The following is a 26,246-nucleotide window of genomic DNA, read 5'->3' as shown; positions in this document are numbered from 1 at the left end:
CAGCGAGCCTAAAACTGGTTATCATCCTCCTGAGCATAAACAACCTTGATAGTATATCTCTGTCGTTGCGTTGCACGATTTTGTCGATCATCTTTAAGTTAGTTCAAATAACATCTTATCAAACTTAAGTTAACTTAGATAATGTCTTACACAGGATAGATCATTCCTGAAACTAGACCAGATCTTAAGTTACTTCTCTCAATCACTATGTTAAACGAACTACTAGCTACAATTTGATCTTGACTTCTGCAACACATCTCGCTCTCGGTCCTGTCGGTTAAAAATGTCTGTTCAAACCAAAAGCTCTTCTAATTTTTTTGACAAAAGTAAGAATCTCATGGATACCTTAGCTCCAATTCCCATGGCTGCCTATGGTCAAATGCTTCAAGATATAAAGAAAGAAATATATGACATGGAAATCCAACAAAATAGATCAATGACTCCATTTGAAAAACAAATGTATGATATCAAGTGCGAGAAACTTCAAGAAGTGCTTAAACGATTATGTGATTTGACGATCAAATACCAGCAAATGATTGACAATCAAAAGCCAAATCTCAAACAAGCTCATGAGACACCTTCACCAAGACAAAAAGACATCTATTCCCTAGATAGACAACTTACACCTTTGGGGCAATCTATTGAGTCAGCTTTGGAAGAGCTTATTAAGAATAATCTTATCATATTGCCTAAAAAAACCACATGGGGATGTGCAGTTTTGAGTAGTTATTGTGAATATCATAGGCATAACAAACATAAGACTTCAATGTGTATGGAATTAAAACATAAGATTCAAGATCTCCTTGATGATGGTGTCATTGAAATTGAAGATCCTAATGACTCACCTAAAGAAAAAGAAGGAACTACTTCTAAGCATGATCAAAATCATGAACCTATGTCTAGCAAGGCTCCGTATGCATCCTTCATCCCTTCCATGATGCCTTCATCTCCTAAGACTTCTCAGCAACAATCCATACCATCTCCTTCAAACAATGAAACTTCTCGTGTTGATCTTCAAGGGCTATCTCCTATGGAAATCCAAGTTAATGCCAATATTGATACAAGTTTCTCACATGATTTAAAAATCCCAGATCCTATTCCATCATACACTTCAATTCCAAACGTACCCACTCCAGAGAGTCCCACTCAAAATGCTTCCCCATCATGCCAAAATATAGAGACCTTCCAAGAATACCCTATGCCTATGAAAAATCCTATCCCTTCCTTAGAAGTGACTCCATGTCAAGAGGATAATCTGAAAAATGAAAGAATAAGTCGTACCATAAATCAAGATCAAGACACCAAAACTCCTCAATCCCATCTAGTGATTGAAAAAGATCCTTTTCTCCTGGAATCCCATGATGATTCCCTTATGCCTTTCCATTTCTTCCAGGATGATCCCCTTCCATCAGCAAAGAATCCTTTCAAATCCCATTCCTGATCCATTTCCTAAGCAAGATCATGATGCCTCTTCCACCTTTTCAAACGATCCTATTCAAAATGAAGAGTCAAACACCCTTCCTACTTTATCCAATGGTCCTCTTCCATGTCAAGATCAAAGTATCCCTTCATCTTCTTGTCATAATCCTCCATGTTCACGTCAAGAGTCCATCATGCCCACAAAGCCCTCTCATGACCCTATCATTCCTTGCAAGCGAACTCCACCTCAAAATGGACTTGCCTCTAGCATCAAAAGTAAGAAGAAACCCTTTGTTAAAAAGATTTTTCAAAGAAAATCTTGATTATAATGGCTACATTTCTCACTCTCAAGATGTTGGTATCCCTCATAAATCCTACATTTCTCCAATTAAATCCAAATATACACTTTCCCCATCATCACTTCCATCCATTCTAGGTCCCTATATCCCTTCATCCCTTATGAAGGATCAACAAAGGCACACATCTTCGAGTATCTTCAATCCATCTAAAATACCTCTATATCATTCCTATCCATTCATACATTCTTTTCCTTCTCCAAGCTATTTGGATGCCAAGCATAAAAGTCATAAGTCAAGTAATCCACATGTATTCAAATATCAACATGTCCCATCTAATCGACATGTCAAAACAAAGCAAAATATGATCCAAAAAGAAAAAGAAAAATACAAAACGCCACAAAGGCCCACAAAGAGAGAAGAAAAGTCAAAAGTTATATGGGTTCATAGGGCACTTGTATAAGCAATGCGCTCTAAGGAACTACAAAAACATGAAAAATCAAAAACCATGTGGATCCCTAAGCGGCTACTTGAAGCACAACAATCTAAAGAAAAATCAAAATTGGCATCCAAATTGTTGTTCCTCCATCCAAACCTTCCAAGTCTATTTCCCCATCACCTCCTTCATCCATTTTGGGTTCTTATGCCACAAAATTTGTAACCTTTCCTCCATCCAAATCTCAAAATTTGAGATTCACTTCTCCTCCATATGTCCACCATCCCTCAAGGTGTGTGCCAATGTTGATCTTTCCAGCATTTCCATCTATCGATACATAATTCTTCCAACATCCCATCCATTATCCAACACCTCTTTTTCACCCTTCCATCCCTCTTATCCAATCCTTTGCATAAATCCTTGGCCTAGTTTCATTTCATTATCCTGCAAACATCTTTGAGCATACCTTCATAGCCATGGTCTATTGCAACTCATATTCTAAGGGTACCATCCAAAGCAACGAGACGTCGGGGTCCTTCTTCCATCCCCTATCATGCCTCCATTATCTTCCAAAAAAAAATCAAAAAAATATGAGAAAAAAATCAGAAAAAAGAAGTAAAGAGAAATAATTTCATCCATGAGTGAAAACCACTTCTTGTGGCGCCTTGGGCAAGTACCATGATGAAAACCTGGCAAACGGGCGTCATACGTAATCCATTATCCTTTTGCAATTTACACTGGGGGCAAGTTCCATCCATGTACATCCATCTATTATCCTTCTTTCTCCATTATTCTCCATCCTCCATTATCCCTCATTCGCTCTATCTACATTTATATCCGTTTTCCACCTTTGATCTTGACAAGGTTGAGGATCTTTACAGGTTTTGTATGTCCTATATATTGCACTTGATCCAAACCCTTGAGCTCCTATCCATTGCTCGCTTACATCCTTCATTACCACCTTTGATCTTGATTATCCTATTTGCCTCCTATCTAGATCTATTCCTTGATCTTGATCAACACTATGGACAAAATGCAAAAACATGTTTTCCACAAACCTCTTGACATGGCCACTTCTTTGGACCATATGGCTTTGTTATTCTATATCCTTGCTTTACATCGCTAAAATCCTTGCTTTACATCGCTAAAATCTTTGCTTTACATTGCTATATCTGGTTCCTGTACTTGGATTAACGTTGTGAGATAGTCCTTGAAAGCATCCACCATCATTCTCTTATCCATTTATATACTCAAAATCCCTTTTGCCTTGCTAGACACTAGGGGCAAACATTAAAAAATCTTAAAAATCAGAAAATGTCCTGAAGAAATCCTAAAAATCAGAAAAGTCCCGAAGAAATCCTAAAACTCAGAAAAAATCCTAAAACAAAAAGGGATCTTTGCCAAGCAAGTGAAAACCTGGTAAACAAGCGCCTCTTGTACTCAAGCGCTCCATCTATGAACACAACGTTGGCATTCTCACTTTCATGCAATTCTTTGATTTCGTTTGTACATAACTTTGAGACACTTTTGTGACATCCCGGTTCGTTGGAACCCTCATGGCTTGAAACCGATCATTGTCCTAGTCTTAGGTTAATCGACAAGAGCACTTTACATGTCCTAAGCAGTGTCAGCCAAGTAAATCTTACATCAGTGAAACCTGGTCGTCCACTCCAAGTCAGTCACCTGTCTCCTGACTACTGAAGAGTTTTATCACTGAGTAAACAAGCAAAACAACATAACGGAAAACAATCGCTAAACTATTTGAGATATGCATGGAAATTTTCTTTGTGTGCTATCTTTTATATTGGTTTTCGATTATTATCCCTCTGAGTAACTCGAGGAAGTCTATTGAGACTAAGAGGAGCAAGGATTGGGGGCATAATATTTTCTTTGTTTTCTGCTTGAAGGAATGATTCCAATAATCTGGAAATATCTAAATTAGCTGGGTGTCTGTGATAAGAGCCTTCACATCAAGGTGAAATTGCCACACATACTTCGACTCCGCTTATTTGAATGCTACAGGGAGGTTCCCATCATTTCTTTGTCTGTTTTGAGGAAATTTCTTTATTGTGCAATCTGGGTCCATGCATAATTTGTCCAAGGATATGAACGAAAAAAGGGTCATTGTGGACAAGATAATTAATATTGCACATGGAAAGAAATGAACTCTATTCTGCCTGCTATAATTGTAAAACGCTCAATGATGACAATTAAGCTTTTCAAAGTCTAGTGACTAGGTTTAGGTTGCATCTCATCTTGCATTTCATTCTGCATTTTGTGAATTTGGAGTGATTTCGGTATAGTAACAATGCTTCCTCTTTGTCTGCTGAATGAGAGTTGGAGCGCTATCATTTCATCACTAAGTGGTCTCTTTTCATCATTTCTCTGATCAAGTACTTGTGTTTTGAGATGTTTAGCTGCATACATAAGCATATCATATAGATTCATACATTAACTATCATTCATTTGCATTCATCTTATTGCATAGAAAAATGGAAAAAAAAATTGCATTACTCATTCACATTCATTTATTTGCATATGAAAAGAAAGAAAAATAGACACCAATACTCATTCACATTCATTCATCTATATTGAAAGGAAATGCATACATATAGAATAAAGCATATAGAACAACATCTCATAACCAATCAACACAAGTATGATGAAATCAAATCACGAGCTTATAAATCGGCTTTCCTGAGTCCATTTTCGAGATCAAAATCGAAAATCGAGATCATTTTGCTAGTCAATTTCAAAATTTGGACCACTTAGCACTCTTTTCATCAAAAGCTCATTCTCTCTTCTAATTGCGCTCAATTTCTCGCAAATCAACGCTGAATCTCAATTTAATTTCTACAAATCAACTTTGCGCTCAATTTCTTATCAATCAACGTGAAATTTTCAAAAACTCCTCTAAATCAATTTGTGCTCAAAACAACTTATCATCGCTAAAAAATTGCCTATCATCATGTACCCTCGTTATCTTTCGATTTCGCTCCCGAGGGGGCATACTCGTGACCTTATGACCTCAAATGTCGAGAAAAAGTTTCAAATCTTCATCGAAAGTCGAGCAAATAAAAATCTTTTCAACTAAAGAAAATCAAACAAGACCTCAATCACTAGGGGCATATCAGTTTCATCGCTTCATATCAAACTGATATTTGTCTTTTATTTGAATCAATCTCTTTACGTTAATCAGTTCCATCGCTTTTCATCGAGCTGATTTTTCGTTTAAACTCAATCTAGGGTTTAAAGAGTATCTTCGATCATGCTCAATCTAAGCAGGTGTTCGGTATTCATTTCTTGATCAAGCTGAACAGTTTATCTTCATCGTATCTTGATCAATCAAGTTCAAGATCAATTTTTATCATCACTTACTGTGTCTAGATCAATCAAGTTCAAGTTCGGTATCTTTTGTTTTCTATCGATCCTAGTTCAATAAAGTTTAGGAATGGTATCGCGTTAATCAGACTTCATTCAGCTTTGTCGCTTCGAATCAAGCTAAACACCTCGCTTTCATCTAGTTTGTGATCAATCAAGTTCAGAACTAGTATCTCCTAGACATCAACTATTCTTTGAACCAACACGTTGCTCGCACATTAATTCAAAGAGGGGAAAATGTAATACCCTAAAAATGGTCATCTAAACCATGGGCCCCTAATCTCGACAACGTCACCAAGGTCCTAACCAAAGGCAATTAAATAAATCTGGAGCACACAATTAATTCCTAAAATCATCAAATGTCACATGGCAAATCAATCACTCAATATTAATTAAATATTTATTTAATTAATTAATCATTCCAAGTAAATCATTTTAAACAATTATCTAATTTATTTTATTAAATATCCTAGCATATTTAATTAAATAAATCAATTTGCCACAAATTCTCAAAAATGGAAATAAATCAAAAAAGGAATTAATTGAGAAAAGAAATCAATTGGAAACAATCTTGAAAAAACAAATTAAAAATTGATAGATAATCTCAAAGAAAGTAATTAAAACAATTAAATATTAAAATTGAATGAAATAGATAATAAATCAGTTTTTTTCTGATTTTATCTTAATTTTAATTCAATTTCTTTTAAATCAGTTTTTTCTTGATTTAATCTTAATTTTAATTCAATTTCCTTTAAAACTAAGAAAAAATATCCAATCACATCAATTCACCTGGATTGTGCTTCCTCTTGGAAAATCTTGACCACTCATCATCATTTGATCTCAACCGTTGGTTTCTTTCTGAATTTTCTATAAATGCAGGCTCATCTCTCATTCAAAGGGAGGCTGGAGAATATATCGTTATTATACTGTTTTTGCTCTAGGATTCATTGACATATTGCATATTAATTGTTTCATATTGATTAAATCATTTAGCTTAATATTGCAAAAATCTTGTTAGATTAATATTGCATACATCTAGCATTCATCATACTCATATAGATTAAATCCTTTGTCTTGATTTTGTCTAGTCACTGGTATTGCTGATAATCTGAGAGCAATCTTATACTCGCATCTTTTAGAAGGCAATGGGTCGATTTGCTATGGTTTTCATATTCATATTTACACCTGTCTAACCATGCATGTAATGACTTGATTGAAGTGTTGTGTCTTGCAGATACAGATTCTTATTCCATGTCCTAAGCAGTATCAACCAAGTCAACCTTACATCAGTGAAACCTGGTCATCCACTCTGAGTCAGTTACCTGTCTCCTAACTACTGAAGAGTTTTATCACTGAGTTAACAAACAAAACAACATAACGGAAAATAATCACTAAATAGTTTGAGCTATGCATACAAATTTTCTTTGTGTGTTGTCTTTTATATTGGTTTTCGATTATTATCCCTCTGAGTAACTCGAGGAAGTCTCTCTTGACTAAGAGGAGCAAGGATTGGGGGCATAATATTTTCTTTGTTTTCTGCTTGTAGGAATGATTCCAATGATTTGGAAACATCTAAATTAGCTAGGTGTTTGTGATAAGAGCCTTCACATCAAGGTGAAATCGTCTCACATACCTCGACTCCGTTTATTTGAAATCTAAAGGGAGGTTCTCATCATTTCTTTGTCTGTTTTGAAGAAATTTCTTTATTATGCAATCTGGGTCCATGCGTAATTTGTCCAAGGATATGAACGAAAAAAGGGTCATTACAGACAAGATAATTAATATTGCACATGAAAAGAAATAAACTCTATTCTGCCCGCTATAATTGTAAAACGCTCAATGATGACAATTAAGCTTTTCAAAGTCTAGTGACTAGGTTTAGGTTGCATCTCATTTTGCATCTCATCTTGCATTTCATTTTGCATTTTGTGAATTTGGAGTGATTTCAGTATATTAACAATGCTTCCTCTTTGTCTGTTGAATGAGAGTTGGAGCTTCATCATTTCTTCGCTAAGTGGTCTTTTTTCATCATTTCTCTGATCGAGTACTTGTGTTTTGAGATGTTTAGCTGCATACATAAGCATATTATATAGATTCATACATTCACTATCATTCATTTGCATTCATCTTATTGCATAGAAAAACGAAAGAGAAAAAAATTGCATTACTCATTCTCATTACTCATTCACATTCATTTATTTGCATATGAAAAGAAAGAAAAATAGACACCAATACTCATTCACATTCATTTATTTGCATATGAAAAGAAAGAAAAATAGACACCAATACTCATTCACATTCATTCATCTATACTGAAAGGAAATGCATACATATAGAATAAAGCATATAGAACAACATCTCATAACCAATCAACACAAGTACGATGAAATCAAATCATGAGCTTGTAAATCGGCTGTCTTGAGTCCATTTTCGCGATCGAAATAAAAAATCGAGATCATTTTGCTAGTCAATTTCAAAATTTGCACCACTTAGCACTTTTCATCAAATTATCTTTTCTAATTGCGTTCAATTTCTCGTGAATCAACATTGAATCTTAATTTAATTTCTACAAATCAACTTTGCGCTCAATTTCAACGCAAAAATTTCAAAAATTCCTCTGAATCATTTGTGCTCAAAACAACTTATCATCACTAAAAATTGTCTATCATCATGTACCCTCGCTATCTTTCGATTTCTCTCCCGAGGGGGCATACTCGTGACCTTATGACCTCACATCTTCAAATGTCGAGAAAATTTTCAAATCTTCATCGAAAGTCGAGCAAATAAAAATATTTTCAACTAAAGAAAATCAAATAAGACCTCATCGCTAGGGGCATTTCAACTTCATCGCTTTATATCAAGTTGAGATTTCTCGATCATCTAAATCAAATCAATCTCTAGGGGCATATCAGTTTCGTCGCTTCATATCAAGCTGATATTTGTCTTTTATCTGAATCAATCTCTTTACGTTAATCAGTTCCATCGCTTTTCATCAAGCTGATTTTTCATTTAAACTCAATCAAGGGTTTAAAGAGTATCTTCGATCATGCTAAATCTAAACAGGTGTTACGTTTTATTCGTTTCTTGATCAAGCTGAACAGTTTATCTTCATCGTATCTTGATCAATCAAGTTCAAGATCGATTTTTATCATCAATCACTGTATCTAAGTTCAATCAAGTTCTAGATCAGTAAGATCTGCTTCTTGATCAATCAAGTTCAAGTTCGGTATCTTTTGTTTTCTATCGTTCCCAAGTTCAATCAAGTTCCAAAATGGTATCACGTTAATCAGACTTTATTCAACTTTGTCGCTTCAAATCAAACTAAACACCTCGCTTTTTTATGTAGTTCGTGATCAATCAATTTTAGAACTGACATCTCCTAGACATCAAATTTTGTTTGAACCAACGCGCTGCTCGCACATTAATTCAAAGAGGGGCGATGTAATACCCTAAAAATGGTCATCTAAACCATGAGCCCCTAATCTCGACAACGTCACCAAGGTCCTAACCAAAGGCAATTAAATAAATCTTGAGCACACAATTAATTCCTAAAATCATCAAATGTCACATGGCAAATCAATCACTCAATATTAATTAAATATTTATTTAATTAATTAATCATTCCAAGTAAATCATTTTAAACAATTATCTTATTTATTTTAATAAATATCCTAGCACATTTAATTAAATAAATCAAATTGCCACAAATCTTCAAAAAAAGAAACAAATCAAGAAAGAGGAATTGGAAATTATGAGCACAGATCTTCAAAAATGGAAATAAATAAAAAAAGGAATTAATTGACCAAAAAAGAATTAAAAATTTAAGAAAAGAAATCAATTGGAGATAATATTGAAAAACAAATTAAAATTTGATGAATAATCTCAAAGAAAGCAATTAAAATAATTAAATATTAAAATTGAATGAAATAAAGAATAAATCAGTTTTTTCTGATTTAATTTTAATTTTAATTCAATTTCCTTTAAAACTGAGAAAAGCATCCAATCACATCAATTCACCTGGATTGTGCTTCCTCTTGAAAAATCTTGACTGCTCATCATCATTTGATCTTAGCCGTTGGTTTCTTTCTGAATTTTCTATAAATTCAGGCTCATCTCTCATTCAAAGGAGAGGCTGGAGAATACATTGTTATTATACTGTTTTTGCTCTAGGCTCATTGCATATTAATTATTTCACATTGATTAAATCATTTAGTTTAATATTGCAAAAATATTGTTAGATTAATATTGCATCCACCTAGCATTCATCATGTTCATATAGATAAAATCCTTCGTCTTGATGTTGTCTAGTCACTGGTATTGCTTATAATCTGAGAGCAATCTTATACTCGCATCTTTTAGAAGGCAATGGGTTGATTTGTTATGGTTTATTATTCATTGATTATATCTGATTAACCATGCATGTAATGACTTGATTGAAGTGTTGTGCTTACAGATACAGGTTCACTTTTCACACACACAAACTCTACTTGGGATACCATTGCATTGATTAGATGATGTTCAAACTAGGATCAGGAGCTTCGTTATATTTTATTTTTCTAAGGCAATTCATGCATCTTTATAATTTTTAAGCATGGGCCTTGGTGTGCTCACAAACTCTCTTCTTTTTCTCCCTAGGTATGTGATTTAATGGTTTCCAAATAGAAAATTCTTGATGTTCATTTTTGGGTTCAATTCCTAGTGTGATGTTCATTTTTGGGTTCAATTCCTAGTGTACCGCTACCTTGGTTGATCATTTATTAATCTTCATTAGTATATTGATCTATATTAAACATAATAGGCTCTACTTTTATTTTTTATAGATGTGATTCTATACTAAGGTGGATTTGTTGAAATTTATTAAAGAGACCATTATTACTTAGATTGGCAACAATCATCTTGTCCAATTATTTTTGTACATCAAGTTTCGTAATACTTGTTTCTAGTGTTAATCCTTTGATCGCATGATTAGATGTTTCTCACTTGTTACTCTTATTACCACTAAATTATACTTGGTGAGTGGATATGAAGGCTAGTTATAATATGACCAATAAAGGCTCTATCCAAAGTCATAGTGATGGTTCTGCTAGAAATATCAAAATTTAAACCTTTATTTCACTAGAAAACAATTTTAAATATAGTTCTCAATGATGTCATGAAAAAGCTAAGGAACATATAGTGGTAACTTAATCAAATTAGGAAAATAGATTTAATCAAGTGGAAATGTTTATAGAGGTTGTCAAATCATGATTTCTAAGAAAATTACTTGTAATTAAGGTTCCTTAAGTTGATACTAGTGAACAACCTTCTCTCTAATAATCTTCACTTTGCAAATCATCAACTAGATTTTCCTAAAATCCACCTCATACCCTAGAATATGGGGAATAGATACCAAAAAAGTGATGGCCATATTCCCTTGGACATTTCATTAAATAAAACTTGACTTAGTTTTTTGTTGAATAGTTATGTTGCACTCTAATGTTTGGATTCTAATGTTTTATGATTTTTTAAATTTAACATCAAGGGTCAACTTTTCAAGTATGTGATACATGATACTTAAAAAATATTTGTGGACATAGAAAATATAGGAGATCATTGTTTATGGATTTTTTCCTTAAAACTATTTATTAAGTCACAATGTGAGCTTTTTTTAAAGTAATCATGACCAAGGATGTGTGAGTGATCACATTTGTTTCTCCCAAATTGTGGCTCCACTATTTTGATCATGAATCATACTCATATAATCAAGCCCTTTAGGTTCTCTTCAATATTAAAAATTTATCTTTAGGTATAATTGATATCTACACATTGAATGATGTGAAAAAGATACAACTTTAGAAGGAAATATCACTAGATGTAGAATGTGTCATATGTGACAAATTTAATATGTTTGAGGTAGAACCTAATAAGAAAGGTCATCTCTTGATGTGGACGACAACTAGAGAAAGAGGCGTGGCTATGAAAAAGAACCCATTTCTTGGTATATGAGATCAAATTCTCTATCATGGAATTGAGAGCATGTTAGGAGACTAACAAGACTATAAAACGTTTTAATCATAAATTTTATCACTTGCTACTATTATCTTTTGGTGGAGCCCATGTTGAATATTGTGATATCTAATCATTCTCGAAACTGATTTCAAATTGCATAGAATTTTGAGAAGCCCAAAATTGAAGACTTAATTTTTTTCCTTATCTTTCATCCTGCCTGTTTAAAACTTGGTGCCATGTTCTAAGGGAAAAATTAGATGTATTTCTTGGTGGTTTAATACCACCATTCACACAACCTATTTTTATGTGTCCAAAAGTCATACAATTACAACCACAAACCTTAATAATGTCATTGTTGTGATTAAGGCTTAATGTTTCCAACTTCGTGATGAAATTTTATGCCACTAATTCTTCATTTCATATGTGCATGATGTTAGAGATGCTTAAATCAAAACAATAGGTAGAGTCTCCAAATAAATTTTCATGTTATTCATTTCAAGAATAATGCAAGTAAATATATTAAAATTAAGAGCAAAAATATCATAAAAGTAAATCTTTTTTCTTAGATAACAATACTACTATATTATAAATATTTGGGATACCATTTACATTAATACGCATTGCATTATATAAAGCTGTGATTTCCATTAAAAAAAATTCTCCATTTAACTAACTACTACATAGGTAAAAATTCTCCATATATTAAAAACTGTAAGAGCATGGAGACTCCCGCAGTTCCCACCCAAGCGTTTTCAAACTGCCTAGCGTCTGCGACTCCTGCTATTCCTGGCCAGGCTCTTCCAAACATCCCTCGCTCCCCTGTCAATGTGAATGGCGCATCTGTGGTTGTCGTTGCTGTGGGTAGCGGTGGGGGCTTCTCTATGCCGTTTTTCATTGCCTCCCCTCTTCTTTTCGCAGAACGTTTTGTGCATGATGCCCCCCTAGAGGTGGGTTGTGCTGGTTCCCCCATGGTTGGGGCCTCGGATCCGGTTTTGGACTTGGACGCCCATACTGCTGCTGCTGATGCTCAGGTCAATGGACACTCTCCTCATACTGGTGGGGCTCCTGACGACCCTCCTGCGGCTGCTAATGCTCTGCCCAGACCTTCTTTTGCTGGGAACCGTAGCTTTGCTCGTGTGGCCATGTCTGTTGCCCATCCATCCAAGGGGGTTCGTCCTCTTCCTTGTGCCAAGACTTCTCCTATGGCGGTCTGTGGCCAGGAGGTTGTGGAGAATATCGATTTCTACCAACATAGTGATTTGGTCTGTAGATTTGTTGGGTTTTGGCCTTCCCTTCCAGACCTTCATCATTGGGTGAGTGTTTCTTGGAAGCCTTTAGTTGCTTATGGCATTGAGCTTTTCCCGTGTGCTAAAGGTTTTTTCATTGCTTCTTTTACCTCTACTCTTCACCGTGATTTGGTTATGGGAAAGTTGTGGTCTTGGGGGGATCACTCTCTCTCCATTAAGCCCTAGTCTCCTTCCTTCAACACCCTTACTGAATCTCTATCTATTCGCCTGGTTTGGGTTTGCCTCCCCAATCTCCCCCTCCATTTATGGGAGCCGTCTTGCTTTGAGGCTATCGGTAACTCCATTGGCAGTTTCCTGAAGGTTGATGATGCAACGACCTCCATGGGTCACTCTACCTTTGCTCGCTTATTGATTGATATTGACATATCTCTAGCCCTCCCCAGGGATGTGGTGCTTGTGGTTGGGGACAAGCCTTGGGCTCAACCGCTGGATTATGAGGGCCTCCCCTTTCGCTGTCGACGATGCTTCTCTACAGGACACTTAGCTTCAACCTGCTCTCTCTCCCACCGTAGAGGCACTACTACTTGGTGGAAGGACGCCACTCAAGATCACTTGACAATTAATGCTTCTGACTCTGTCTCGATTGAATCCTCTCGAGATGAGGTGCCCCTTACTGCTGATGATGCCTTTGCTGAGGTTACTACTGTTGTAGACTCTTCCGTCCCCTTGGCTCTTACATCTGTTGCTCCTGATACTCAGCTTTGCTCTACTCCTGGCAATTTTGTTCTTCTTCAGCAGTAGTCTGTTGTGTTTCTGCAGCATCAGGCTGCTGGTGTATTGTTGCAACAGTCTGGTTGTGTATTTGCGGAGTCTCCCCCACTTGATTTGTCTTTGAATATTCCTAATGATAGTGTTGCCTGGACGGTTGTTTGTCGCAAGCAGAAAGGAAAATCTACCCCCTTTCCCCAGCCCCCCCTTCGTCAAGGTGTGGATTCTCCCCACTCTTGAGTTGGGTTGGTTTGTTGATGGTTTGACAGTGGGTTTGTTTGCCCTGTCTAACTTTGTTTGTTTGGGGTTTTCACCCTTGCTTGGTCCGTTTTTTTCAATTAGCTGTTTAGCTTTGTAAAGGGTCAGCGCCCTTGTTATCGTTGCTTTATTTATCAAAAACATTTAATTTATATTTATACTAATAATTATTTATTATATCTAATTACCTAGCCTATATTCTCTATACTAGATGCAATATTCCAAATTTCCTCCTTTATGACACCGAAGCCAAATACAACCACATATTTTTTATAAAATCTCTTTGAAAATAGTTTTTGACAACAAATAACTCCATCTAGCTGCCTCATAACCCTCGTAAAGGTGTAGTTCTTGAAATTATGAATTCCTAAGTTCCTATATTCCACCTCCCCAAACTCATGAATAATGAATCCCAATTTATTCATCCATGTTGAGATACATCATAGTGCTCCATCAATTTGACTCACAACCCTTGTAAGGGTAGAATCACAACAAACTATAAACTCATGAATTATTTGACAATCCATCCATGTTATGTTTCATCTACACTAGATTCCTACCTATTTTTAAGTGTGGACTTCCTTATCTAACTATTCATAGCTAAAAAATAAGCACCCTTTTATCTAAGAAAGAACATAGGTGAAGAACTAGTTCTCCTTAAAAGTACCATCTTTAAGTGACAATCCCACTCAATATGGAGAAATTCCTTCAACTTATGGTACCCATCGACCTCCTCTGACCTTGTTTCACTATCCAAGTGATGTAACATGTGAATCTCTAGAAGTTATAACAATTATGGCATGGATAGCCCCAAAAGTATAAGGATATTGTGACATGAATAAAAATATCATTTCAAAGTGTCAAACCCAAACAATACTACACCCATGCACAAATCACCTTATATCTCTAATTATAAAATATATTTTAAAATGAAAAAGATATAATCCTCATTCCTCAAAAAAGACACGATCTTATAAAAGATATGAAACGATTTGAATTTATTACATCTTGAACTAGACTTGAAATATTTACCCTCTAACTGCTAAATTTGGACAACAATTGGCAACTCTATTTGCAAGAATACTGTTAAAACAACTCTTTTTATCAGCAAATTTGAGTTGTTTGACTTGAAGTAAAATTAATACTTTTGAAAATAACCTAATACACATTGATTAAACTTTCAAGTTTATTTCACTCACATAATTGTATGATTCTTCCATTACACAACCATTAACTAAAACAACATTTTGATTTTACCGATATGTTTGCTAAATTGAAATAATCACCTCGAGTAACGTATTAACTTGTAGTTTCTAAATACCCTTTACATGTTATCATGTTCTACCATTTAGTCGATGCTATAATGCAAGTGTGTAACAACAAGAATCTTCAACTACTCTAGTTGTGTGATAAGGTTGTTGATTGTGTACTTTGGTTAGGTTTCTCACACTCCTTATATTCTTTATGCTTACATATTTTATTCTCCTTACAATCTCCATATAAAATTTTGTATAATTTTTCTCTATAAAGGAATAGTGTTTCTTTGTCTCGACCATCCCTTGCCACTAGGATCTCCCCTATTGTTAATTTCACGGAGGAACTAAGCATATTTTGCAAAATGGGTTTGATTGGAAGATTCAGAGGGTTTTGGCCAAGCCTCTCCTTGTTGCATCAATAGAATACTGTCACTTGGCGACCTTTTAGGATGGTGATGTTCAGATTTACCCTTACGCACATAGTTTTTTTGTGGTGGTTTTTGATAATGTTCGTAATAAAACACAATTTTGTGTGACTATTAATGAAATTATGAGAAATAATTTTTGATGCCCAAACCATGGTACCCTACTTTCAACCCTATTACCCAATTCTTTGATACTACTCCAATATGGGTAAGACACCTGAATCTACCATTACAATTTTGGTTTGACTCTTACTTTGAAACCCTAAGTAATTCATTAAGGAAGTTTTTAAGAGTGGATGAGGGCTTTTTGAACTATATGCAATACCACTTATGGTTGCATTTTAATTGAGATGGGCATCACCAATTTTGTTGATGCTTAAACTGTGGTACCCTGCTTTCAACCCTATTACTGAATCTTTTGATACTGCTGTAATCTAGGTAAAACTTTTGAATATTCCATTACAATTTTGGTTTGGCTCTTGCTTCGAGGTCATGAATAATTCATTAGGGAAGTTTTTAAGAATGAATGAAGAAGCTCTTGCAAGACGGAATAACTTTGTAAGCATGAATATTTTTGCATCTTTATTTGTGTGTATGCTGAATATTGACCTATTTGTAAACCCTATTTAAGACAACCACTAACCATAGATCTACAAATTTGTTGAACAAACAACCAACAGAAAACTACAAATGCATGCAAATAACATGGCTCTATGAATTATGTACATACCATTTATGCCCACATTTTGGTTAAGATGAACATCACCAAAGATATATCAGCACAGTAGATGAGTGTTGGATTCAACTGCTTGATTATGAGGGTTTACCCTTTCGACATATGCTAACCATATGGCATCTATCGCTTTCAAACTCCCATGCACTTTTCCCTGGAATCTCTCAGAGAATTAAATATGCCTACCTCAGAAATCATGAGATGAGATCTGTGGTACTGTGTTTTCACCTGCCGAATTACGTTGCAGGGTTTAAGTTTTAATTGTATCCTTTCTTTCTATTTTCAAGCACCCAATTTGGCATAGGTAGCGAGGGAGTTGGTAAACGCTTTGGAATACAAGCTTATACCAGTTGGTTGAATTGGTAAGAATGTTTGTAAGCCCTTCAACATATCCCAAGTGCCTGTAGAAGGGTCGCTACTACCTGTGCCTCTATTCCATGCCTCCTCAAGCTGCACCTTTAGAGCATCCTTTTCATCTTTTATTGTCACTAATTCGTTGCTCATTATTCTATTTTGCTCCATCAGACTGTCTATCTCTGCTCTATGTGATGCTACTGTTGAAGAGGCGTTTTCTTGCTAATCTAGGGTTGCCATAGTTGAAAATATGCGTCCCATGAGACCTCCTTTCTAGGAGACCTAAGCTAAGATACAAGATTAGTTTTATCGCTGCACTTCAATTTTTTTTAAGATAAGAATAATATCAAATATTTAATTGTATCTGCATTACTTCTACCATATGCATCGCAGGTAGCTATTATAGCATTTAATTGACTATCTTGTTGAATCTAAGATCTGCGATATGTCTAAGCCTCTTCTTCACATGCATTAGTCCTCGATCTTTAGATCACTTCCACGTTGAGTTTTATTTTGTTGTGTTTAGATCTCTTTTAACGACTCATGAATTAAAGGAGTAAGTGTCTTTAATATTCTTAAGTATTTCGAGGTATGCAACCCTTAAACTATCATAGAGTACAAGTAACATGAGAAAAGAAAATGTCATTTAATAAGTTTCATTCTTAAGATCACGGATAATCTTGAATATGAATTGACAACATAAAGTTGTTTATTTTAGTATAGAATTCTCTTAGACAAGGATAAGAGGTTAGAACTCTTTTATATCTTTCTTGATCTCAATTATTAGTTGCAGTCTTGTATATCTTTTAATAACTGTATGTTTGTGTAAACTTTGATAAGCTCTCATGCATGTTGATGAACATTTATAACTAATTATCTCTTGATTGAAATGGTAGTCATGTATGAACTTTATTATCAAGAATATAACGTATAAATAGAAGTTGTTGTAAGTCAATGATTTCTTTGTAGACTTGTTGAAATGTCTCAAGTGATGCACTGTATGCAATTATATAGTCTTGCATTCCTTTGTATGCTCAGGTATGTTTTGTGAGCTTAATTATACATTAGCGTGTTTCAATGTGTATTCTATTTTTGGATAGGTGTCGAATATGGAGAAAAGAGAAGGGTGAGTTCCTAGAGAAGTTTGAGTCTCTGCTTAACTCATCTGCCAATAGTCAACTCAAAAAGTACTTTGGCCAAAGTTTTTGTTGATCTCTTAGTATATGCTTGCTAGTTGAGTCATTACATTTTCACTCTCTTCTATATCATAGTTTTGAAACAATAGCATCTTAGATTGTAGATACACTATGTTGCACTAGATTCCATCACCCGATTAGTTTCGAGTCACTAGACATGATTCTTGTGAAGGGCAACTGACAATTCTTCATGTCATGAAGAACAACGGGGAAGCATAAATGATTCGTGGTTGGGCGTTAAAGCACTGCGATGATGTTCTCACCCACGGTGTGCTTGTGAGAGATAGATGCTGGAAGCTCCTGTCGGGATGATTATCAACTATGTTTTATATATTCATTGTAATCAACCTTATGGTCCTTTGTAACTAGAATAGTTTCCTTATGTTTTTCCAATCTCTTGACTCATGTATTTAAACATTGTGATGAATTATAACTTCTTGTATATATTCAATGTATATTGAGCAAGTTGTATTAATTAACGATTAATTATGTGTAAATTGTGTATTTTCTTATTTTAATAATATGGAGGTCCTTACATATGCTCTTTGTGTATTTTGTTATTTTAACAATATGGAGGTCCTTATATCTTATGTGTCATTATTGTTCAATATTCATCTTCAAATTCTAGTACATTTTATAACTCCCTCTTAAATGACTTTATGCATCCTAGACTCTTTTATGCATCTTATAGTGTCATAAATGCTCTTGCGTATCTTACAAGACATTAATGCTTCTTACAATACATCATATTATATTCTACATGTATAATGTGTCACCTCAAATTGGATGCTCTTTTCTACGTGGACACATAAATAATACAAACATTAGGAAACACAAGGTATATGACAACTAATTCCAATAAATAGTCCTAAGAGTTGCACAAAGTAATCTAGGATATTTTTTTGTTCACCCTATCATAAAAGTGTGATGGAAATCATTGATGTCCATAAAAATTGTGTATCCCTTTCCACTGAATGGGTGTTTCATGCCATTAAAGGTTTGATTTCTTAGAAAGATCTCCTAAACCTGATTACATTTTATTTGGTTCAACTTAAGGTTAAAATTCTGGGATGGGAATCATCCTTCATGCCTCCTTATTGTGGCTACATCAATTAAAGTTAAAACATTCTTTTATTTACCTAAGTATTTGGAAAGCCTTTCAATAAGTTAAAACACTTCCAAGTAAGTAGATTAGGAATGGTTTCAAATTAAGTATTTCTTGTAATGACTAAAATCTTTAGTCATCAAATCTCTTTGGATATTCTATGAAGGCATTCCCATAATCAAAGATTTGGCCCCTCCTATAGATTGGACTCATTAGTTGGTGGTTTAGTAAATATTTATCATCTATGTTGCATACAAACCTTTCTTGATATTATGCTTCTTAAGGTGGGCCTTCAACAATCTCTTTCCTAGTGGAAAGATTAGATGTCTAATTTTAAAAATAAGGATTTATAAGGTTCTTAGAATTTTTCCTCAACTCTCTAAAAGTTCAGCCACTACTAAGGTCTCAATTCTTTTCTCAAACCTAGCTTCCTTAGCTATGATGGATTTTAATAATCTAGACTAGGGTCTAATATTGCCTCCTTCCTTTGGTGTTTAGCTTACCAAGGTTTCCATTTAAATGAAAAAAATTTATCCAAGAAGTCTCATTTGTAAAATAATTAGGCTTTCATTAATTTATTTTGGATTTTTTATCAAGCATTTTTTTTTTTGAATTAGATTCATACTCTTTTTTTCTTTTCTTCATTGATATTTTTGTTAGAATATTTATTTATTTGAGGATATTGTTTTTTATTAAGTAGGGATTTTGATAAGACCCTAACCCTTGTGCAAAAGTAGGAAAGATAGGCATTAAGCACAATAAGAAAACATGGAATTCAAGAGAAACAATGACAAACTGGTAAATTGAGACACACAAATCCTTACAACCAACGATCCCAGAATTAGGGTGGCTACCACTAAGACTCTACTTACAAAAACATTGAATTTTAAAAAAAACCTTGAAACCTTATACTAAAGAGAACACCACCTTGAAACTACTTCCAACCACAACCAAACCCGCAACCAAATCTACCTTTATATGACTACTAGAAACAAAGGTTGCAAAAGAAACCACCTCAGCATCAACCCATATACAAACCCCTTTGACAAGTCCCCAACCAAATCCTCAACAGAATCAACCTCAATAGGACCTGCGAGAGTGACTATTGAAGAAAAGGAAGCAAAAGCTCCCTCATTGTAGCCATCCAGAGAAGAAACACATACCCCAGAAACCTCTCAGACAACAGATACAATCGTAGGGGAACCCACAATAAAATTCCTCCACTGCAGATATACAACAACTTTATACAACCAGGGAACAAAAGCTTCCCAAGCACAACCTCGACGAAGCTCCAGAACCAGCTCCAATATCAATCAACAAGAATAGAGAGGGGCCTCCAAAAGAAAATCTGGTTGCAAATAAATTGATCAAAGCCCCAGACACCCATCTACAGAAACCAAACCTTTGCATAGACAACACCTAAAAGATAACCACAGTGAAAGACATAGCTACCGCTGCCAGAGAGAAACAGACACAAAACAGAGGATGGTGAACAACTCCGCTCCATAAACACTGTCCACAACATGGGGAAGCAAAACATAACACATCCGGGAAGCCAGATCTAACAAAGGGAAACAAGAATCCCAACCTGCCAGCGATAGCAGTTTCCACCAAAGCCCAAGCCACGATCCAAAGGGCAGAGAGGCCATCACTAGCAATAGGCACAACCACGCACTCCACTCTAAAAAACCCATTCGAATTTTCCTCCCCTTCAGCTATAACAGTGCCATCGACAAAACCTTTGGCATAAACCCAAGCAGAGCCCACCTCGATAAACTTGAAACTAAGGAAGGCAAATCACTCTACAACAAACCACCAATCGACTATCTTGGCCATCTTTTATATATATACTATGTTACCTGGGACGGGATCTTAGGGACGATAAAATCTATAAGCAATTTGACTTTGAGTCTCAATTAAACACAAATTTGGCATAAGAACTCTGTTAGTTCTTATATGTTAAGGTTCTATAATGTATATATGCATGCTTTATCCATGTTGTCATATGAATATTTTAAATTTCTTTATATATTTTAATTTTTCCTATTTATATATAACCGTCTCAAAAATTGGCAAAAAATAATCACCGTTTTAGAAACGCGTACCCGTCCCCTGTCATCCTGTCCGGGAAACTCAGGGTAACATAGTATATATATATATATAAGAAAGATAATGTTTATGTTATTACATCAACTTATATCAAATCTAGGAACTATGTGCATGGAAATGTGGAACACATGACTTAACTTGCACATATGGTTGATATGATGATTATTTTTAAGAGGTAGATTTTGAGTTGGATATTTAAACAAAAAAAAAAAAAAAAGTTGTTTTTCATTTATGATTCTTTGAATATGTTGGAGCGGTTATGGTTTTCAGTTGTGAAAGAAGGTGACATGAAGATCCTTACAAATAATTAAAGAGGTGTGATAAGTAAGAAATAAATATGAGACATTTGTTGGGTTCGCCTATGCTTTTCCTAAATTAAGAGAACTCTCAAAATTGGTGGGGTTGTGGCATGCCTCAATTGTTCTTCTAGCATTATTTTGTTGCTGGATTTAATAGAATTATTTTTAATTGTTAATTTTGTTTTAAAAAAGTGAGGTTGGCGGGATGCCATAAAAATAGCAAAATTAATTAAAAAATATGTATCTTATTGAAAAAGATTCTTTCTTCTAGCGCACCATATATATTTCAAAATCTTAAAATGTATTTTAATATCTTAAAATTTTGAATTTTATAATTATCTACTTGCAATAAATTTTAAAAAGTCATAATAAAATTCATCAAAATATTAAATAATATGTATTTTTAGATTCTAGATTTTGGTCTCTAGATTTATTTAGATTTTCATGAAAATACTTATTGATGAGATATTAAGAGATGAAGTTCATATTAGATTAAATAGGGAGAGGTCCGAGTCATTACATAGTCGCTAAAGCAAAGAAACCCAAGGTCTGACGAGGAGTGGGAGCCTTAAACCAGAGTGCCAACTGCCAAAAAAGAATAGAACCTAACAGACACCCTGAACCAAACACCACAAAACCCACAAATGAAACTAGACTAAACTAAGCAAACAGAAGTTGAAGTTGACTCTTTGTTGAAATTTGCTTAAAAGAAGGTTAGGCTAAAACATAAATAGTTTTGGGTAAAATTGTTTCAAACAAAACTCTTTGGTTTAGTTTTTTAAAAATTGAAATCATGTCATATATATTAAATTTGATTTGAATTTTAATGTTAATTGTTTATTTAATAAATTTGAGTGAAAGTTTTTTTGGCTAAAACTCTTTTTGTGATGTTGCTACCAAATAATTTTAGAAGAAATAATTTTTCTCAAAACTATTTTGCTAGCCTGACATAGATGTAAACTTCTACCTTATTTGCATCAAATATAACTAAGTCCTAAGACAAATCAAGTTGATAATGACATTTGTAGACACAAATTCATTTTCATGTAGCACCACTATTCAATTAAATAATTCATATTTTTATTTAAATGAGCTAATGTCCATCCATTTATTTTAAAATAAATAAATACATCCATTTCCACCTATCATTCACAAATCAAAGAAAATAAATATCCATTCACATTCTATCACAAGTTCTCCGTGATTCCCTTGTATTTTCAGCTCATCCACAATTAAATAATTAAGAAGACTAATTATCCACTCATATATTATTATAATTTTTTCATAATTCTCTCTATATACATCTAATAATTAATATAAATAAATAAATAAAAGTATACATGAATCAAATTGGTAATTAAGGACCTCAAAATTCTTTAGAATATCCTATCTTAATTATCAAATAAAGATTTCAATTATCTATAGATGAACATCTCAATTAGTCAAAATAATTGAAAACATTAAACTAAAAATAAGGAAAAATCTCAAATTTCATCTCGATTATTTCAACTATATTGTTTAAGTTTACTTAACTATATTTATCATTTTAAATTTCTCCATTTAAAATTTTAGAATTTTAATCCAATTAACATTTTACCCATTAAATTCATTTATGTAAGACCACTTTATTCTCTACAATAGCCTAATAACCCACAAAACGCATGAACTAATTGAATGACTTTAAAAATATTATTAATATTCTTCTTCGTACTCTTGGATTCATGGCTACATGCTATAAGTTGACTCTAATGCATTTATATCATTAAGAGATATTAAATTATATAAATAATTTTGTATTGAATAGGTCAATTGAATTAATTTTTTTTTTTAAATAATCATTATAATTAGCATTTCTTTCTAAATTATTATAGTTAATTATCATCCTATATACCTTCTAAAGGAAGTAAATTGTATTAGATATCTATATTTTCAATAAACTAATTGTGATGATATATTCTAACAACCAATTAAATCAATAGACTAAAAATTACCATCATAATTAACATTCTCCTTTTATACTTAAAAAAAATTTATATATATAATTTATTTATTTTAACATATCTTCAAACAAAAATGAATTGTATCATTATTTCATACTTCTTTAACTATATATTATATAACAAGTGCTAGTGGGAGTACTTGCCTTTATAGCATTATCGTAGAATAGATGATATATAGTTTTTTCTCCCCTGGAAAAAAATCATAACATAATATTGAAATATATGACAAAGAAAGCAACCATACACAACCACAAAGGGGCAACCAAAAAAACAAACACCACAAAAACAAAGGAAATACAACCCACCAAGAAGGGACAAACACCCATCAAGGAAAAAGACGTAACAAATTAACTAAACACATAAAGTGTCTTTGTTAACAACAGTGAATCCTCCAAGTGTTTTGTAATATCCCATATCTAACATCAATCAAATTTAAACCTTCCTTTGAAAGGGTATCAACCTCAACATTTTGCTCTCTATAAACATGAACAAAGAATGTGAGGGCAAAAGAGTTACACATCCTTTCAACCAAATCTTTTATAGGTGTGAGAACCAATTTTCCACACGGTTTATCCCATTTATCCAATTGATGATGAATTCAGAATCTCCAAAGACTTGAATTTTATCGAATTTATTGTCCATGACCAAAGTCAAAAGAAGTTTCAAGGCCATAATTTCAGCTAAGTTATTTGTACCACTACCCAAACTAGCACTGAAGGAGATATAATGATTTGAATTATAAAATAAGACGCCTCCTACCCCACAAATTTTAGGATTGCCTTGACAAGCCTCGTCAAAAAACCCCACGGATAAGGTTTATCAATCAAAATAGGAGTCACGGGACTACACATTTTCACCTTTAGTGTATGCTGAAAATGCGTAAAAATAGATTAAATTTGAGACGAGCATTGAAATGAAGGGATCAATTTGTTTTGGAAAATAGCAACATTTCTGGCCAACCAAATGCCCCAAGCAACCAGAAGTGGTAGAGACCTATACTCGTGAAGTGCCCCATTGTGGTACCAATTCTCAAAACAATGCAATAGTCTACCTCCATCCCAAACATTCCTTTGACTAATCAATCTTTCTATATATAGTTGTGGTACATACTAATTTGAACACAAGATAGATAATAGTTTGAGAAGTTGCATGTATTACTTATTTCTTAATTTTTAATATGCACAAATATGACTATATTGATCAATTGATTTAGAGTTAGACTCTTATAATGTACTTATAGTAAGTAGTTGAAGAGAAGCACTATTGGTTATTGTAATTATTTTATGACAAAGTGAAAGTATAGTTGATATTAACCATAAGTTAATTTTTACTTGGCTAAAAATATTATGAATATTTGATATAGTATTTAAAGCATTCTATTAATTTTAAATTATAAATATATAATAAGGATAAACTTTTATATAATTTGTTGGTTTTGTAAAATTAAAAGTATTTACCACAAAGTGAAAGTTGAGTTGATATTAACCATAAGTTAATTTATTTTGTTTAAAATATTATAGATATTTGATGACGTATTACATACTAATAAGAAATATTACCTTCTTTTATTTTTAAGAATAAAAACAACAAATATTAACTAAGTAAAATATATTCTAATTAACATTCAACATAATTAAGATTAAAATATCAATGTCAATTTTTTAAAAGTTAAATTTATTAATATTGCATTGTACATATATTTATTGAACTGAAATTATTAAAGTTAAACTATTTTATAAAAAACTAAAATATATTAAAGTTTAATTTTTAAACTTATTTACATTATTTTATCAATATTAAATTATTTAAAATAAAAAATTTATTTTTTATTTAATTAGAATAACATAAAATATATTGTTTATTTTTGTGTCTTAGAATTGTGTTCAAAATGTAAGTTTTTAGCTCTAGAAAAGTGTATGTCAGAATTTTAGTGAAGTTAAGTGGAATCTAAGGGTGCAATAGTAGGAAAAAGTAAACCCCAATTGTATCAACAAATTAATTTAGAAATCTATTTTTTAGTTGCCACTAAATATTGTCAAAAAAATAATAAATTAAGAAAAAAATATCTAACACAAATTGTAAAACTTACACATTATATCAAATTTTTAATTAGAATGATTAGGTGATGATAATATAAAAAAGTAATATATTGTACTCTAATATTTAAATATGTATAGGATAAAATATTTAACTAAATTAAATTCTTTCACATAAATAAGATATAATATTATTTATAATTTAATATATAATAATATTAAGACAAACAAATAGAAACCAGTTTGGGAACTTCTTTGAGAAAAAAACTGAAATAGAGATAGCCCTAAAAGAAGTTAATGAAGAGGTCATTAGGTCCGGAATGGACAATATCCTCTATATGAAGGAGAAATCCTTACTAACAGAATATGAGGAAATCTTGGCTAGAGAGGAAATTTTTTGGAAGCAAAAATCCAAAGAAAAATGGCTAGAATCTAGTAATAAAAACACCAAGTTCTTCCACAACAACACTAAGCAGAGGAGAATAGTTAATAGAATAACTAAAATCAATACCAAATCTGGGGTTCCTAGTTGCAACCGGGAGGTCATAGGGGCAGAAGCAATTGACTACTTCATGAATATCTTTCATAATCAAGATAGCTCTAGATTACCCCTGCGGAATGAAGTGCTCAAGTGCATTCCGAAAATAATAAATAAGAATCATAACCAGTTGTTAAATGCAAAATTTTCTAAGATAGAAATCGAGAAAGCCCTTTTTCAAATGAATCCAGACAAGGCTCCTGGGCCTGATGGATTCTCGGCTGCCTTTTTCCAGAAATGCTGGCACTTCATCGGGGATGGAGTCACTGAGGCATTAGAAGGAATCAGGAATTCGGGGAAGATCCTTAAGGAATTAAATAATACATTTATAGCCCTGATACCAAAAAAAGATAAGGTTGAGAGTTTTGATGAATTCAGACCCATTGCTCTATGTAACACATT

General features: G+C 33.3%; 1 protein-coding gene across 2 annotated transcripts in view; it reads right to left on the bottom strand.

The window, feature by feature from the left end:
* Positions 1-4,436: 4,436 nt before the first annotated feature.
* The window catches only part of LOC131067727 (omega-hydroxypalmitate O-feruloyl transferase-like), a 35,445-nt gene continuing 13,635 nt past the window's right edge, over positions 4,437-26,246 (bottom strand). The window contains exon 2 of one of the 2 annotated variants that reach the window (XM_058002848.2): positions 4,437-4,568. In XM_058002848.2, coding sequence (XP_057858831.2) covers positions 4,500-4,568 — 69 coding nt within the window. In that variant the 3' untranslated portion in view covers positions 4,437-4,499. Of the gene's footprint in view, positions 4,569-7,338; positions 7,601-26,246 lie in introns of those variants that run through there. The other variant, XM_058002847.2, reaches the window with a different exon arrangement.

The sequence above is a fragment of the Cryptomeria japonica genome, chromosome 8 (genome assembly GCF_030272615.1).
Source record: "Cryptomeria japonica chromosome 8, Sugi_1.0, whole genome shotgun sequence".
In the NCBI taxonomy this organism is placed as follows: domain Eukaryota; kingdom Viridiplantae; phylum Streptophyta; class Pinopsida; order Cupressales; family Cupressaceae; genus Cryptomeria; species Cryptomeria japonica.
The sequence above is the reverse complement of the archived record's forward strand: the minus strand, read 5'-3'. Positions and strand labels throughout refer to the sequence as shown.